The sequence below is a fragment of the Antrostomus carolinensis genome, unplaced genomic scaffold (assembly GCF_000700745.2).
Source record: "Antrostomus carolinensis isolate BGI_N321 unplaced genomic scaffold, ASM70074v2 scaffold23186, whole genome shotgun sequence".
NCBI lineage: Eukaryota > Metazoa > Chordata > Aves > Caprimulgiformes > Caprimulgidae > Antrostomus > Antrostomus carolinensis.
The window spans coordinates 32,388-48,829 of record NW_010324256.1 but is presented as its reverse complement, the minus strand read 5'-3'; the positions used below and the strand labels follow the sequence as shown (position 1 = coordinate 48,829).

General features: G+C 36.8%; 1 protein-coding gene across 1 annotated transcript in view; it reads left to right on the top strand.

Annotated features, from left to right (window-relative positions):
- Nucleotides 1–1,053: 1,053 nt before the first annotated feature.
- BABAM2 (BRISC and BRCA1 A complex member 2) overlaps nt 1,054–16,442 on the top strand; it is a gene marked incomplete at its 3' end in the record, with an annotated part of 38,900 nt that continues 23,511 nt past the window's right edge. Inside the window, exons 1-3 of the mRNA XM_010170894.1 lie at nt 1,054–1,164; nt 2,996–3,190; nt 8,443–8,517. Coding sequence (XP_010169196.1) covers nt 1,054–1,164; nt 2,996–3,190; nt 8,443–8,517 — 381 coding nt within the window. The remainder of the gene's footprint in view (nt 1,165–2,995; nt 3,191–8,442; nt 8,518–16,442) is intronic.

Genomic DNA, 16,442 nt, shown 5'->3' with positions numbered 1-16,442 from the left:
ACTGAAGTCTGTATAAAACCATTCCAAAAGGATGTATAATGAACTACAGTCATCAGAGATAATAAAAATTATAAGCCTTTTTAATGGTAATCGCCACATAGCTAGAGATTAGGCTACAAGCAGATCTCATTGTAGAGGTGAGGGTATGATGCCTGGTGAATAATTGATTAAGCTTTCTGTCTGCCTGTCCAGAGTATCACAAGACAAAATTTTTACACAGCTCTTTAATATCTTTTCAGGTCAGAACTGTGGAGTCTTACCTTTATAAGTTCTTCTGTTTCCCTTGGAGCTTTTTGTAATCCACTTCATAGAATAAAAAAAAAAGCTGAGGTTGGAAAGAGTCTTTAGAGATCATCTAGTCCAGCCCCCGCTGCCTGGACAGGGTCAGATAGAGCAGGCTGTCCAGGACTTTGTTCAGTCGAGTTTTGAGTATCTCCAAAGACAGAGACTTGACAACCTCTCTGCAGTTTGTTCACTTGTATTTATTAGTTTTGGTGTTACACAAAATATGAACAGCTTGTATATTTTAGGGAACATGTTTTTTTATCCAACTTAATTCATTTACTTAACCTAGGTTAAGAAGTGTAATTTTTTTATGTGTTTGAATACAAGGCAGTCTTACAGTAGCTACTTCAAAGCACAGAAATGTCCTTTCATTTTAGAAAATGATGCATACAAAAGCAGTTTTTTCCACTGAAGAGGTAAAAAAGGGCTAATGCTTTTCTTGTCCTTATAGAAGAGTGTAAATTATGTGTATAATTTGCTTATGAAATGTCTGCAACTTTCAGGACAAAAGTAACCACTGAGTTTAGATATTGATAAGTAATTTTATTTAAAGCTACTATATTATATCTTCCCTTAGTTGTAAAATACAGACATCTTTGCCAGTTCTGAGCATTTTAATGTTAACTGTACAATCAAGAGAATTTTAAAATCTCATGGCAGATAGTTTGTTGTCATATGTCTGTGATATATAGAAATACAGAATCTTTTTGCTTTTACTCAAAGTTGCTTTGAGTATTTTGCTTTTACTCAACCAAAAGTTGCGTGACTATGTTAACATGCCCTGAGCTTGTATCAAGAAGACATGTTGAGGACCTAAGTACAAAGCATATGGGCTTTTGCATCACAACTGTCTCATGTCCTATCAGCACGGAGTACAGGGTGAGTTCTCATCTGCCCTTAACATAGATCCATTCTAGGTCAACCAATTGTAGGCATGCAACGCTGATCATAATAGGTGTGGTTTGTAACACAGAAAACCTTCCTGAATAAAACTTAATGTGCATGGAGGACCAGTTGTGGTGGTTTAACCACAGGTAGACCATGCGGTCCTGCACTTGCTCCCCCCACTCGGGAGATGGGAAGGGAATCACAACAAAGGGGCACAGAGTAGGATGAGGACAGGGACGGCTCACTCACCAGTTATGGTCATGGGCAAAACAGACTCAACTCAGGGAAGAAAAATCAATTTAATTCGTTGCCATTCATCTGAGTATCACAATGAGACATAACAACCACATCTTACAACAGCTTCCCCAAACTCCCCCCTCTTCCCGGGTTCAAATCACTTTGCTCCCAATTTCTCTACCTTCCACCTCGCCTGTGACACAGGGGACAGGGAATGGGGGTTGCAGTCAGTTCACCTCTGATGCTCTTCCTAGCACGAAAGTCCAGGAACAAGAGGTGAGGAGGTGCACGGGTTGCAGATGGGCCTCTGGTCCAGCACCACCTCACCCCCAGCTCTGGAGGTCCAGCCACGCTCTGGTGTTGAGCATCTCTTGGGGTCTTAATTTCAGTCACACTTGCCCTTGGGCTCAGCTTTTCTGCTACAGTGTGGAGTCCTCCATGGCCTACACATGGGTATCTGCTCTGCTGTTGAACCTCCATGGGCTGCAGGGGACCTCCTTTGCCTTCTCCTACTCCATGCAGTTGAACTGGGTGTCTGAGATTCTCTGTCCTCCCCCTCCTCCTCCTTCCTCCTGGCAACAAAGCTCTCTCTTTGTTTAGGCCAATGGTCATCTTTTGTTCAGGTCAATGGCCTCTCCTCCAGGTGCTCTCCACCTTCTTCTTTTCAAGACAGTCCTTTCCCTCACAAATACGGATTCGCAGAGACATTTCTCTATTGCTAATCGGCTCAGCCTGGGCTACACCTTGGAGCCAGGCTTCTCAAAAGGTGACCCCTTCCCCCGCTACCAAACATGTCGTCGTCCGTCCCCCCAACACACCGGTCTAATCCAATGTTAGAATAGTTAAATTGAGAGGTAACGCTGCTACTGTGCTACTGACACATTTATCATCATTGTATTAACATTTTAATTTGTTAGCAAGTTTCTTGGTATACAGTCAATTTATAATAATTATAAGTTCTGCCAGGTACATTGAAGAGGCTTGTGTGTGGATGGCATTTGTGTAAAGGGGATGAGTCAAGGGAACTCTTGTGAAGAGACAGTCAAGGTGAAGTAAAGCATAAGGTTGAGGCAATAGAAGAGAACCCATTTGCTTCATCACTGTCAGTACTGTATCCGCTGTTTGAATAACCGAGCAGTGTAGTTTCCATAGTTGGTGTTAATTTGGCATATTCACTTGGCTGACTGCTTTTTGAGTCAGATACTGTGCAGGGTTGTACTTACCTGATCCCTGTATTTTGTACTGGTTTTAAGTTTTTGAACGCAAACTTTTCAAGTTCTCAGATGCAATGGTGTAATTTTAGGGAAGAATGGAATGATAATTTGAGCCTATTTATGCCTGCCTTATTGATCATTTTTCTGCTAGGTCCCTGTATGGACTTTTATTTAACATTAAGGCTTGCTTTTGCTGTTTGACTTGGTTTTCTTCGGAAGCATGATACAACCTTTGCATTTAATCGTATGTTTTAGCTTTGTCACAAAGCTTCCACCTGCATGTGTGCCTCTGGTGTCAGTATGGAAGGAGGAGTGCTTGTCTTTCTATTGCTGTAAACAGTTTTGGTCTCTATTCTTTTCTAATTCAACAGAATTTAGCTTCTTGGAATCCTTCAAACCCTGAATGCCTCCTGCTTGTTGTGAAAGAGCTTGTGCAGCAGTATCACCAGTTTCAGTGCAGCCGATTACGTGAGAGCTCTCGTCTCATGTTTGAATATCAGACTTTACTTGAAGAGCCCCAGTATGGAGAAAACATGGAAATCTATGCTGGCAAAAAAAACAACTGGGTAAGCTATTAAGAATATGTCTGGTAAAATGCTTTTAGTGATCCTTTCATTTTAATAAATACAGCTCTTGCCTTGGAAAACTTGAGTTGTTTCTGTGGGTCTCCATGCTTTGTTTCCAATGGGGGAAACTTCGATTTGACTCTAGTTCACTTTCTATACTCCCTGTTTCATACATTGCTGTCATTCCACTACCTTGGTTGAACCAGATTTCCAGGTGAGTAACTGTTTTTCAACCTGATGTTAGTTCTTCTGATTTATAGATGAGAACTTGGAAAACAGTTGAAAAGTCTGTGCAATATTTACACGGCACATTATGATGTTGTGTGGAAGTTTGAGTTAGCTCTGAAGAGGCAGAATAACAGTGTTGGTATGATACCCTGCCCAGGCAAATCAGCCTGCTTAGGGGTAGCATGTATTATAGTGTGGTTCCACATTTCGATTGAGTTGCTTTAATTGGTAGCTGCGGCTGCCTGTATCTCACTGGCACTTGTCTAAGCTGAGATGAGTTGTTTCAGGAACCTACACTGGAGAGGGCGGGGAATAAAAATACTGGTTTTCTGCAGAAGGACAGGAGGAAGTAAGATGGGCTAGGGCAAGTAGAGCCATGACTTCATATGACAGTCAGACATTCAACTGGCTTATCTGTTTCCTGAAGCTGTATCCTTTGCCTGGGAAATGCCACGCTGTGTAGAAACACTCTATGTGTACCATCCATGTCAGCCTTCTAAAATGAGGCTATTGGCACTGCAGACCTTTTGGTTAGTGCGTGATCTTCATTGCTTTTTAACTGATCTCTGATACAGAGTGAGCTTTGCAAAAATCAGTTTTTTCCTCTGGTAGTATATTTATCTTGGGAAGTTTAGAGTAAGACATATCAGGAAATACCTAATTGTGTTTATGCTGAACATGTCCCCTTCTTGCTTTCAGCAACAGCATACTCTGATATATATCTGAAGATATACTGACTTTCAGAAGCAGTATGTTCTGAAACAGATGCAGTTTAAAAATCGATGAAAAATCAGCATTCCTGTTATCAGGGCCTAGAATCCAGCTTTATGTCATTTTAATGATCCTTAAATTACAGGTAACACAAGGATGTTTACTTTATAACTTGCAGTACTTATATTCGTCTGGTTTTCTTTTCTTAGACAAATTATCTAGGCTTTTTTATTTTAAGACAAGTAAAATTTTATCAGAGAATTTCAGACCTCTTTTTTATGTTTATAGATCAGAATACTTAATTTAAATTAATTTGTTCTTAAATGTTATGCTCTATAGCTGGTTTCACAAACAGCTTGCCACATCTGTTTATGTCATCAGACTGGTTTATTGAAATGCAGAAGGCTTTCTGAACTGTACTTACATTTTTATCATCATTTTTGGCAGCTGCTAAAATTCTACTCAAGATTGTAGAAAACTAAAGGTTTTTTTTTTTTTCCTTTTTTATGGGAAAGCCATATCTACTCAAGCCTTTTGAATCTTTCCTCAGTCTTTGATGACTGAATAAAGAACATTTTGCATTTGAAATACTGTCTTAGTTAAAAATATTCCAATAGAATAAATACATTTTGAGAAAATTCATTTTAATCATTGCAGAGCTATTTGAGGTTTCAGTAGCGTGTACTTTGTTTTCAAAGTTTCCATTCTCAATCAAGAAGTCTGTGAGGGTCTTATTTGGAGATTTTTATGTACCTGATACCTGCAAGACAGGAGCTTGTTTATGAGCATTCTAAAACTCAAAACTATGAAACTAACTTGTGAGTTCTCCTTCCTGTCCTCTACAACTGTCTTGTTAGTCTTGGTGTTCATCACAGTAGCAGTGTTTATCTGAAAACCAAGAGGTAAACTGCGTGTTGTATCCTCTATCTCAGTCATTGAAATTCATGTTACTGTGTCTCAGGAATCAATAATGGCTTATCAGACTTCTGAAATAATAATGTATAAATGCACCTTTCACAGTGTTGTGAAAGCAATCAACAAAAAAGGGTTTGAGGAGGAGGCCTGAATTCAGTGCTGTGTCCCAAAATGGAACAGAAATTTACTTTTATACCTTCTTTTCCAGTATTTCCAGTTTCCTGAAGTGATCTCCAAGATCTGTGACAAACAGACAAATCGTTACCTACCTTTGTAGTTTCATGTTGGCAGGGTACCAGCTGATACACATGCCCATCAACTGCTAAATCTGTCGGTGGTGCGGCTAGAAATTCATCTGACTCGACCTGGTGCCTGTGAGCAGCTGGTTGGGGTTGGGTGGATGAGCACCATGGACAGGGACTGCTCACTTCCAGAACACTTCTGGAAGTAGTACACTGCAAAATAATCTTGTTTGAATGACATAAAAAGATATAGACTGCAGGTCTTTAGTTATTTCCACATCGTAGAAGCATCGGAGCACAGCTGATGTTTTGATCACAGACCATTCTTCTGTTCAGTGGCCATCCCACTTCATCAGGCTTGGTATTTTACTGGAAGTAATCTGGATTTTATGGCAAATGTTGTATAGCATCTTTTTGGGATTTAAGTCCAGTCAGGAAGCACTGACTGTAATATCCATTTCACTCTGAATAAAAAGCGAGTGCCCTGACTGTCATCAAAGCAGTCTTTGTGTTATACATGCACAAGAAGTCAGTGATTTTTTTACATACATAAATAATACAGCATCAGAAAGTTGGCATCTATCCTCACAAGTAGTGTCATCAGGAAAGGTTTTAAAGTTTGGCTTTAATTTAATGTATGCTCACTTTTGGTTGCATAGTGTTTCTGTGTGCAATTGCTTTACCTCTATTGTATGACTACCAGGGACAAATTTTAAGGGCAATTCTGAGCTAGCTGGCAGCAGGGTGGATTTGTGTCACTAACATGACACACACCCTTTTGGCAAATGATGTAACTGGCAAGGTACCATTCGAAAGATTTTGGTTGCATTCAAGATCTTGTTTTTTCTTGTTTAGTGACTGAAAGGTAGAATGAGTTATCTCCAGTTCATGCCCAATACATAGACCAAGAAACAAATTGGCACTGATACCAGCATTGCTTATTGTACACCTTCCTAATACATCATCTTTGTCTAGATGAGCTTAGTTGCTTGGGATGAAATCCTTGCTTACTTTAGGCATAAAATTAATTGAAGGAATGCAGTTCTATAGAATTTTTTCCCTTCTCAGTTTTATTTCATGTCAGTACCACAGAAAAAACATACTTAGCAAACAGTCGTTTATATTCCTCAGCTGCTCTGCTTAGCAGCTTACCATTCATTTTGGAAAGCCAGTTTCCATTGACTTTGACCTCTAGTACATTCTCAGAGAGGCTTGAGCATCCAAGCTTGTTTCTGTCAGTAATTTTTTCAACCAGTTCCTTTCTGAATCAATATACATAGCAATCAGTGTGGTCCATCACTATGGAGGCTGGTGGTCCAGTGATATATGGCCAGTGACAACCTTCATGTTTTCCCTTATGCTGAGCTCAAAGCAATTTATGGATTAGCACAGCTAATTGAGAGGGGAGGCGAATGTACTGACTATTTTGCAAAAGCATATGACAAATTTTCAATATCAGTACAGGTGTTAAAAGACTTTGAATGCATTACTCTTGAAGAGTTGTCATAGCCTTTGACAAGCTCCCCATAGCTATTGGAGTTTTTGTGATAACATCTACTAAACTTAGTAAAGCAGTGGCCCAGAAGGCATCCCTCTCATATCCATATGGATTATAAGCTTTTGAGTACTGAGAGTGACTGAGCACTAGTACAGGTTGCCTAGACAGTTGGTAGGATCTCCATCCTTAGAGATACTTAGTAGCTGTCTGGACATGGTCCCTGTTTGCTCTCAGGATCCTCTATATGTCTTCCATGGATTACTGCTGCATTTTACAGAAAGGATGCTTCCATTATCTCAGATGTATTACAGGTTTTCGCTTACCACGAGGTATAGCTGTATACACAATAAAAATGATCTTGTTTAAATCTAGTGTAGTATTTACATTCACCCTTTTAATGAGAATTGCAATATACACATTCAGCAACTTGGGTGTACACTTTGTTAAAATTTGTATATTGTACATTTCTTGTTTAAAAGTATTTTTTCTTGGTTTGTCTGGCTATACAAAACATCTAAAATAGTAAAATGAAAGTAAGGTACCGATAACTGTGTTCAGGGAATAGTGAAGTAGTACATGTGTGTTACTGTGGAAGAACGAATGCTGCATATTCACACAGCTTTGATTTGTCCCCTGGCTTGTTCAAATGAAGTACTGTTTTTTAAAAAATTGTATGTCATCACATAACTAAGTAGCGTATGTGTGCAAAGATAGGGCAGTGTTAAAACTGAAAAAAGTTTTGCTACCTTGTCTCAAGGTGTCCTGATTTTTTTCTACTTAATTGATAAAATTAATGTTTAATGCTTTTTGTACTGCTAATTCAAAATCACAAATATACCTGCTGTATGACTGTTTTATTGAATTAAAAAACAGGCATGACAAAAATTAATATGGAGGAAATCAGGCAAGTGTTTGTTTTTCAAAAAGAGCCAACTTCATTGCTTCATAACCAGGTGGACAAAGTCTGGTTTTGAGGAAGTGTATGAAACAGAAAGGAAATCCTTTCCATTTCCTTTGCATACACTTCATGCATAAATTGTAGGGAACATTTGGCAAGTTTTCAGTAAATGGGTGTCTAGGTGTTAAGAGTCACATAATTCTGGAAACAAATTATCTAAAACCTTCTACTTCAGTTCTTTCCTCTATGTTTATTCAGAGGACACTTTTGATGCGTTCTCGCCTTACTCAATGCATATTCTCTTATATACACACGCAATGTTTGTGAAGGTGCCTCTATCATATCCATACGCTCGTATAAATTTGTCGGGTTTTTAGCTTTGCTTTCAGACCATTTGCAAGTCTTGACAGACCTTTGTCCGGAAATGAGTACAGCCAAGATACATCTATATTTAGGGCCTAACAAAGTATAGTCTGATTTTTGTCATGCACATTGTTGTATTCTGACTACTTTTTGCTGTTGACTTACTGGCATTGATGTTTTGTATTTAAGGTGTTTTCTTATATAACATCTGTGAAATCTGTAAATTATTTTTTTTCCTCTTCAGTAGTTCCATTGGGAAATGTTGCATTAAATCTCAACCTTTCTGCTTGGTATGAGCTCTTGCATATTTTTCTGGTTAATATTTCATCCTCAGAACGTTCAATTTGTGGTTCTGCTTTAGACACCAGGTCTCATTAGTGTAACCTTTTTTCCACAGACTGGAGAATTCTCAGCTCGCTTCCTCTTGAAGTTGCCTGTAGATTTCAGCAATATTCCTACTTACCTTCTCAAGGTAAAAAATAATGTTTTAAGTTAACAGTATTTGTGGGAGAGTATGAATTATTGAATGTTCTTGATACTATTTTGACTTTCCTGCCCTCCTTCTCTCCGAGAGTTTGAAAGTCCACCATTTCTAAACCTGATTGGATTATGTTTTGGAAAGGTGATGCTAGACATACTGTTGTTTTGTGTGCCATTTTTCCAGGTAGTAAATATACAAATGTCACTCTAAAGGACCTTGCAGGATTTGGGTTGCAGCATTAGAAGATGGCATGCAATGCAGTTACTCTGGGTTTCTAGACAATACGATAAGTAGCAATCTCATGACCATATCCAAGGTATTATCTTGGGGAATAAATTTAAATATTTCCCCATAAACTCATTCATATGAGTCTATGGAATTTCATGCTATGTAAGTATTGGGTTTTTTAATGAACAGTCAAATTGTACAGTCTTTATGTTAGAAGCAGAAAAAGCAAACTACATATACCAAATCTTAACAAGGAGTGAAAGCAAATACTGATGACATGAACTGAAGGTTTCAATGATTACCTTGTTTTGTTATTTACAGTGAACACTAATTTGACCAGATACTTTAGAAAATAGGACTATAGAGTACTGATGTAAATTGGAAAAAAGTATTTCTTTGCTGAGTGGGGGAAAAAAACCAAAACAAAACAAAAACCACTTGCGACAAACTATCAACGTGGAATAATTTGAAATGAGTGGTTTTCACAGCAGGAGGACAGTCACTCTTTCAAGCAGTTACTGTGGAAGCCCACTGTGAGGTCAATGCTACTATATTCAGAGAACAAAATGAGAGATCTGAGTTCTTTCTGTCTATCATTACTGTCAGAATGAAGTGCCAGAACTTCTACTGTAGACAAGGTTTGTGACAGCTGATGTTACAAATGCCCATCTTTCCTTTAAACTGCATGTCTGCCTCCTTACTCAGCTTTTTACTTTTAAATATTTGTAAAGAGCAATAGCTACTTGAATGTTTAGCGACTCGTGTTGAGATGAAAATGTAAGTGTAGCTCTCCTTACCTCCTCTTTATGTTATTGTTAGAACTGTCTTCAACTATTGTTAGATCACAATTGCAAGTGTGACTCTTCAGTGTTTCTCCAAATAAGATGTCTCGAGCTAAGAATCTTGAAAATAAAGGCAGGCACAACTATAATATGGCCGAAATTTTTGGTTGTAGTCTGAGGTGGATATCCTATGATCTCTGTACCTTCTGTAGACTGGTGTTTGAGTAATGAGCCACTCCTAAATTTCTCAAAAGCATCCAGATATTCTTAGTTTGTTCCTGTGTTCATGGTAGCAGCCCTTCTCCCAACTGCTGTCTTTCATCAGTGCTTTCACTTCTTACTTGATGGGAACGTTTCCAATCAGATGTAAGAGGGTTGGCCAAGGCTTTTTCAGGAAGGATGGCGTTGAGAAGCAGGATACAACGACAGTTCACCTGGACTGCAGGTTAGCTGTGATTTGCTTCTGAAAGACTCTGTGATAAAAAGTAGACTGAGAACGTGAACTATACTATCTGCTCCTCCCAGAACTCCAAGTGATGTATTTCCCAGGAACAGTTTTAAATTGGTCAAGAGTTTCAGGACAAGTGCATACCCAGTATGTTCAATAGCTTCAGGCACAGGGCTGTCTTATACCTCTGTCCAGTCCCTGGGGGAACTACGTGACTTGGAGGTTGGAAGGTGGTGTATGACTTACGTAAGTTACAGTCATCATGTAGGAATTCTGTGATAGAATCAGATTCTACTTTTGTTTCTGAAGAGTAACATTTTAATGCAGGACAGCATATTCCTGCTTACTGTAATTCCCTATCAAGTTCACTAAACATCTTCCACCTTCTCTAAAACAGGTTGGTATACTGTGGATAAATCATCAATGCTCCACAGCTGCTTCCTGGAGTGTTGCTCACCCTGAGTACTGAATGATGCATTAGTCTGAAAGAAAAGGTGTATTTATTTTGCACGCGTATATAGATTGTGTGATATGAAGAGGCACGTGCTGAAGGTAGCGGAAATCAAAGTTTGCCAGTCTACCTTTATTTTCTAAAGACATTTCTAAAATCTTAACATTTTTGCTTTGGGATTTCAAAATTAATGTATTTTTGTATATAATAGCCTGCATTTTTACAACAGCAGATCCTTCTTCATGGGCTGAAATCCTTACTGATGAAATCCTTAGCTTTTTTACACAGACTTCTACTATGCAAACTGAGAGGTTAACTGTCTGTGGTAGGAAGGTGGTACCTAGTCTGGATGAGTAGCCACAGAAGAAATACTGTAGTATTCCAGTGGTATTTGTTAACGGCAGAAGAATGGTTTGACTCAGGCTCCAGCATGGATTATGACAGAGTGCTCTGTAGTAGGCATAGATCTTTTACCCCTGCTGCCTTTAGCTCCTTGTATTCTGACATTATCAACTATATGAATGTCTTCTCATATGACAACAATATAAAGGCAGGAAAAACTGGAACCACTCTGTTGTGGTGGAAATAGTTATGCTCTGACTGCTCTGAATTCATAAAGCTATTTAAAAAAAAAATTCACATTTATTTTTTTTAAACTGTCCATGTCTGTTTTACTACTTTTTTTTTTTTTTTTTTTAATGAGACTTTTGGCATAAATACATCTTTGATTTGTTGCAATAAAATAGGAATTTATTTTCCATCATGTCTACCAGTTATGTTGGCTTCAGTGCTGCCTGTTGGATTATGGTACAGGATGAAGCATCTACTGATGCAGTGGAAATAATTGTTAATATATTACCCTGAAAGGTGGAAGAGCAGTCAGTAATTGAAGGCTGTTACTGTATTAACAGCTTAATGTTAACTGCAGAATTTAATGTGTTTGAATTATGTTCTAGTCTGTAGTCAGCCTTATAGTGTGTAGTAGCTTCTCTGTAATGATTTGCAGAGTTCAAATCTATGTTATACTTTCTCTACCATCTTCTTTTTTGATGTTTAAATAATACTACTTGTATTTAAAATCTGGTGAAATAAAGACCATTATGTTTGCCTCATCAGTCCTAGTACCCCAATGATTTGTAAAGCTCTTCTGAAATTTTTATTTATGTTAGTAGGTAATCACACTACAAATGTGACTGTAAAGCTTTGTATAGTAAGCCAATATTCAGGTTTGAGGATGTAAGCTGTGAGAACAGTCTGTAGTGTTACAAAATCTTTGGAGTTGTTGAGAATACACTCCGGAATCATAAGATCTTACTCTGTCAGCTTTTGAAGGTGTAGCATAAGTTAGCGAGAATGATTAAAAGAGCAATGCAGAGTACACTGTCTCTTCCTTTGAATTCTGAAATTCTAGTAAAAGTTCTTCAGTTTTGATTTATTTGGAAACATAATATGCCTTGTAATGGCTGCAGCAGATAAATCTGCTTTTTTGCAAGTTTCCTTGGCGTATTCTTCCACATTTGAAAGAAAAAGTATAATTCTTTATTTTTCAAGCTGAAGAACTGTTTAAAAATAAATGTTGGTTTACACTGAAAAAAAAGACATAATTCCGTTATTTTTTTCCTTTACAAAGTTATACTTTAATAGAAAGGTTTTGAATTGAATGTGGACCTTCATATACACTTTTACATTGCCTTCTTATGCAAATCCATATGACAAATGACAATGTAAGTGTTGAAACAACTGCAGAATCAAGCTGTTGGCTCAAACTACTGGAAGGTTCATTGCTGAGGTGTCTTTCATTAATGTTCTCTTATTTTACAAGAAAATGGCTTTGTCTCAGGAAAATCCTTACATCTGTGTCTGTTTACTTTTATACTTTCCCTTGCCCTTTTTTGCAGCTGGATTTTTAATCAGCACATTCATTTTTGCTTAAATTCTTTCGTGTTGGTTGCAACATTTTTAATTTTTGCCACAGTACTTTATAAATTGAAGTATTTACTGTACATACTGGTTTTGAAAGTCAGTCTCTAGTTCACTTTTGTGCCTCTTTAGAGATACCTTGTATGCCACAGTAATAATGAAGATAATAGACTTAGCATCTGAAATACCTCATCCAAATTTTGTTACATTCTTTGTAGTTTTGGTCAGCTATTGTGACGTGATATCATAATGATAATTAATTAAATATCTCCAGCTCAAATTATACTGAATTACATGACTGTAGTGTGTGTGCACACATGACTGTGCACATTATGAATGAGCTTTAGACTATGTTGACAGTTATGCTGTTGAAAACAGGACATTTAGGTATTATTCTTTTATTTCCACGGGTTTTTTTGAGGTTTTAGCTAAGCAAGATGTGCCCTTATTACCATCAACTTCTTGTACGTAATTTTTAAAGTATTCATTTCCTTTTCTAAAGTACCTGTTTGTCGTGCCCTGGTGAGCAGTAAATATCTGGACCAGTTTAGCGATGATGCTATGACCAGCAGCCTTCCAATAATTTCTTGCTATTCAAGTGTAAAGGAAATATGCAAAGCAGACCTAATTTCTTTTCGTAAAAGTTTTTTTTAAAAAAACTTTAAACCTATTTTTTTCTGAAGAGCTTTTTTATGATGACCATTGTATTTAGTGCATATCTTTCAGAACCAAAACAAATAACAGACGTTGTCTAGACACATTGCCAGGGGCCAAACAGTTGTGTGTAAGACTGTCAATGGAAAAGGTTTATCCTCAAGTTCAAATTGAAAGATAACATATTTGTGTTTGTTTTTTTTTTTTTCTTACCATGATTTCATCATTTGGAAGTCTGTTAAAAGACATCATAAACAAAAGTTGCACTGAAGTAGACTAAATTCCAAGTACTGTGAAAAGACTGCAATACTTGTGTATGTTTGAGTAATCAACTACAATAGAGAACAAACAAAAGTTCAGTGTAATACTCGGGGTCAAATGAGATTTTTTCCAGGCCAGTTCCTTTACTATTGTGATTTAGCAGTTTGATTTATTTGACGGCATTTAAGGTTTGTGTTAAATTGCTGCAAATACCAAACCAGAAATAAGCTTGTATAAAAAGTAGTACTTCTGCTGTTTAACTCAGAAATTTGAGCTAAATATTCTGAAAAAGTATAATATTTTCTTTTGCTTTTCAGCTTAATTTGATTTTGTTAGTAGCTGCCCAACTAAAACCTGATGTGTAGTCTTAAGGTCAGAAAGTCAATGGCAAGAACGAATTAGAGTCCAGATCTGACTTGATCTTTTTACACTATGCTGGGCAGCTACCTCTCAAAAGAGCATAGAACATTATGCAGTACATACTGCAGGACTGTCTTCCTGTAATGTATGTCTTCTGTATTGGGTAGAATGAGGGACCTGTACATCATATGAAGCTTGTCATCTCTATGGTGCCAGTTGTCATTTTACGTCTTTTTACAAGTAGGAAAATTGGCAGTTTGTAAGACTTGTAGGAAATCCTGAAATAATACGTAGTTCTCATAATTCACAATACTTTGACCATGCTTTCCATAGAGATCTTTTAAGCTAATACATTGATTGCTGTTAATTTTATACTACTGATGACTTTGACAGAGGCATAAAGTTAACTTCCTGAATTGTATTCCATAATGTATTCCTTCTCTTGATAAGTATATAAGCATTTGAAGCAAATAGTTTAAATTTTAAAAGTAGATGTCAGTATGATATTCACTAAATTGCTTATTGTGTCAGCGTTAAATTACTTAAACAGAATATAGAATCGTCAAAGTTTGTCTAGGTTTCTTCTGTTAATTGTTTAAAGGCAAATTTTATAACATGCAATTATAATGAGCCATTGAGATTTTAGATTAGAAGTGGGTCTGTGCAAGTTAGTACTGGCAATGTTTGAAACAAAATAGTTTGCAGTAGCTAAAGCCAGTGAATTGTGAGATCTAGAAGCTATGAAAATAAAAGTAATCTGTGTGTGGATTACTTTTGTCAAGAAGAGGTGTCTCTAAGAATCTTTCATTTTAACCTGTGCCCAAAAATCTGTGGTTTACTTTTGCTGTCCACTTTTTTCATCAAAAAGTACTAAATGAAGTACCACCAAGGACGTGTTCCTTTTCCTCAATATGCTGGCCAGTGTCAGGCTAGCAGCCTGTTGCCAGAAGTATGTAAATTCCTAGCAGGGGAGCTTGCATAATGAGTGAGGCCAAAAATAACAAAAAAGAAAAATAAAAAGGTGTTCATGTCATGAAATGTTTCTGGCACTTTAGGAAGTTGTAGAGGCAGAAAAATAGTGACTTTTTGATGATAAAATATTTAAGTGTCTAGTTTTTCATAATAGCTTAAAAAAAACATAAGATCTGTCAGCTGTAAAGATTTGAGGTTTTTGTTTTGATTTTTTTTTTTATTTGGTAGAATGTTTCAGTTGTCACTGTAGGTAAAAGTGTACAATCTTAGTTATTCCACTGTATAGAGACATTGTACTGCTCAGCTAAGCTTACTGCTGCAGTCTAATTATTAATCTTAGAGAGTTTTGCAGAGTAGTCAACCCTGTTGCTTTACCACAGAGTCTACTGATTCTGGTACTGGAGGGTTGGAAGTAAAGTGTTACTGCTATAGTTCAGTGAAGCTCCAGAAATACTTAGAGAAACTATGATTTAATTAGTCATCCTTTCATTATTTTACTCTAATACCTCCTGCCCACAAACCCAGGGAAGCTAAGCCCTATGAAAGTATACTTTATAATCAGAATATGTTATATTTGAATTTTCTTAACTGATCAGTTCCCTTCATTCTCACTAAATTTTATTAGTACAACTTTTCCACAACAACATGATTTGTTTGTAGTAAGTACTCACTGAAACCACATAAAACATGTGTCAGGAGCACCTTAAGCTCCATATGCTAAAAGCCAAAAGCAATTTTTAAGATCAGCTTTTTCTGTAATTTATTGGAAGATTTTGTTCATAAGATCTGTCAGCGGGAACAGCTCATTCTGCACAGCTGATGATTTTTATAGGTTATGATCTTAATATGAATCATAATCTCCAATCAACTGTATTTCTGATGACATCTTATATTTAAACATTTTATTTTTATAATGCAATAGTAAAGGAAAGGACCACCATATCTACTGATAAATTAAATCTTATCATATTCATCTCAATTTCTTTGAATTTTTCTCTAATTTGATAGAACTACTAATTTGCTTTTCTGACATGAGTAGAAATATGTGGTTTTTTTCATTGTGTCTAAAAAAAACCAAAAACAAAACCTGAAGAAAAACAAGTTAAAAAGAACAGCTTCTGAAATTTAAAAGCCTTTTTTGCATCTGCTGGGAAAGTTTATAGACACGTTATGTTGCGTGACTTGGTTCAGATTTACTGCCTTGTTAGGGCTTGCAATTTGTACTATTGCTTTACATTTGCATTCTATGTATTGCATAGAAGGAATGGAATTCAATAGCCATAAAAATAATTGCAGGTTATTACATAATGATGGTGCTTGTTTTATCTGTCATGGTCCACCCATAATATGTAGAACAAGCAATGTACAGTGGTCTTAAACTGGGAAGAGGGTCTTGGATATGTTTGGGTTTTTTTAAAACTTTTTCTTTAGTTCCCCATTGCTATTTCTTCTTGAAAGGAAAAATGCTGGAGAAGTTGTTGAACATAGAATATCAGCATAGCAATAATCTGTAAAATTCATTAAACAACAAATCTGCATTTGCAAGTACAGAAGTACATAAAGCATGATGATAGGATGTTAAGGATATTTCAGTGCTGAGCCCACAGCCTCTTTCTACTATTAAATTTCTTTCTTTGGCTTCAGGTCAGGGCTTAAGTTCTACAGCAGCTCATATTTTGAGGTTTTAAAGTCCATTTTGTATACAAAAGTGCCAGTTATTTACTGTTACAGTGGTTGTGTTGGCTTAGTGTTTTGGGGTTTTTTTGTTCTGGCTTTCAGATTGCTAGACTATGTCTGTCTTCTTAAGAAAGAATACTACTAACATGAATGTACGTCTGTG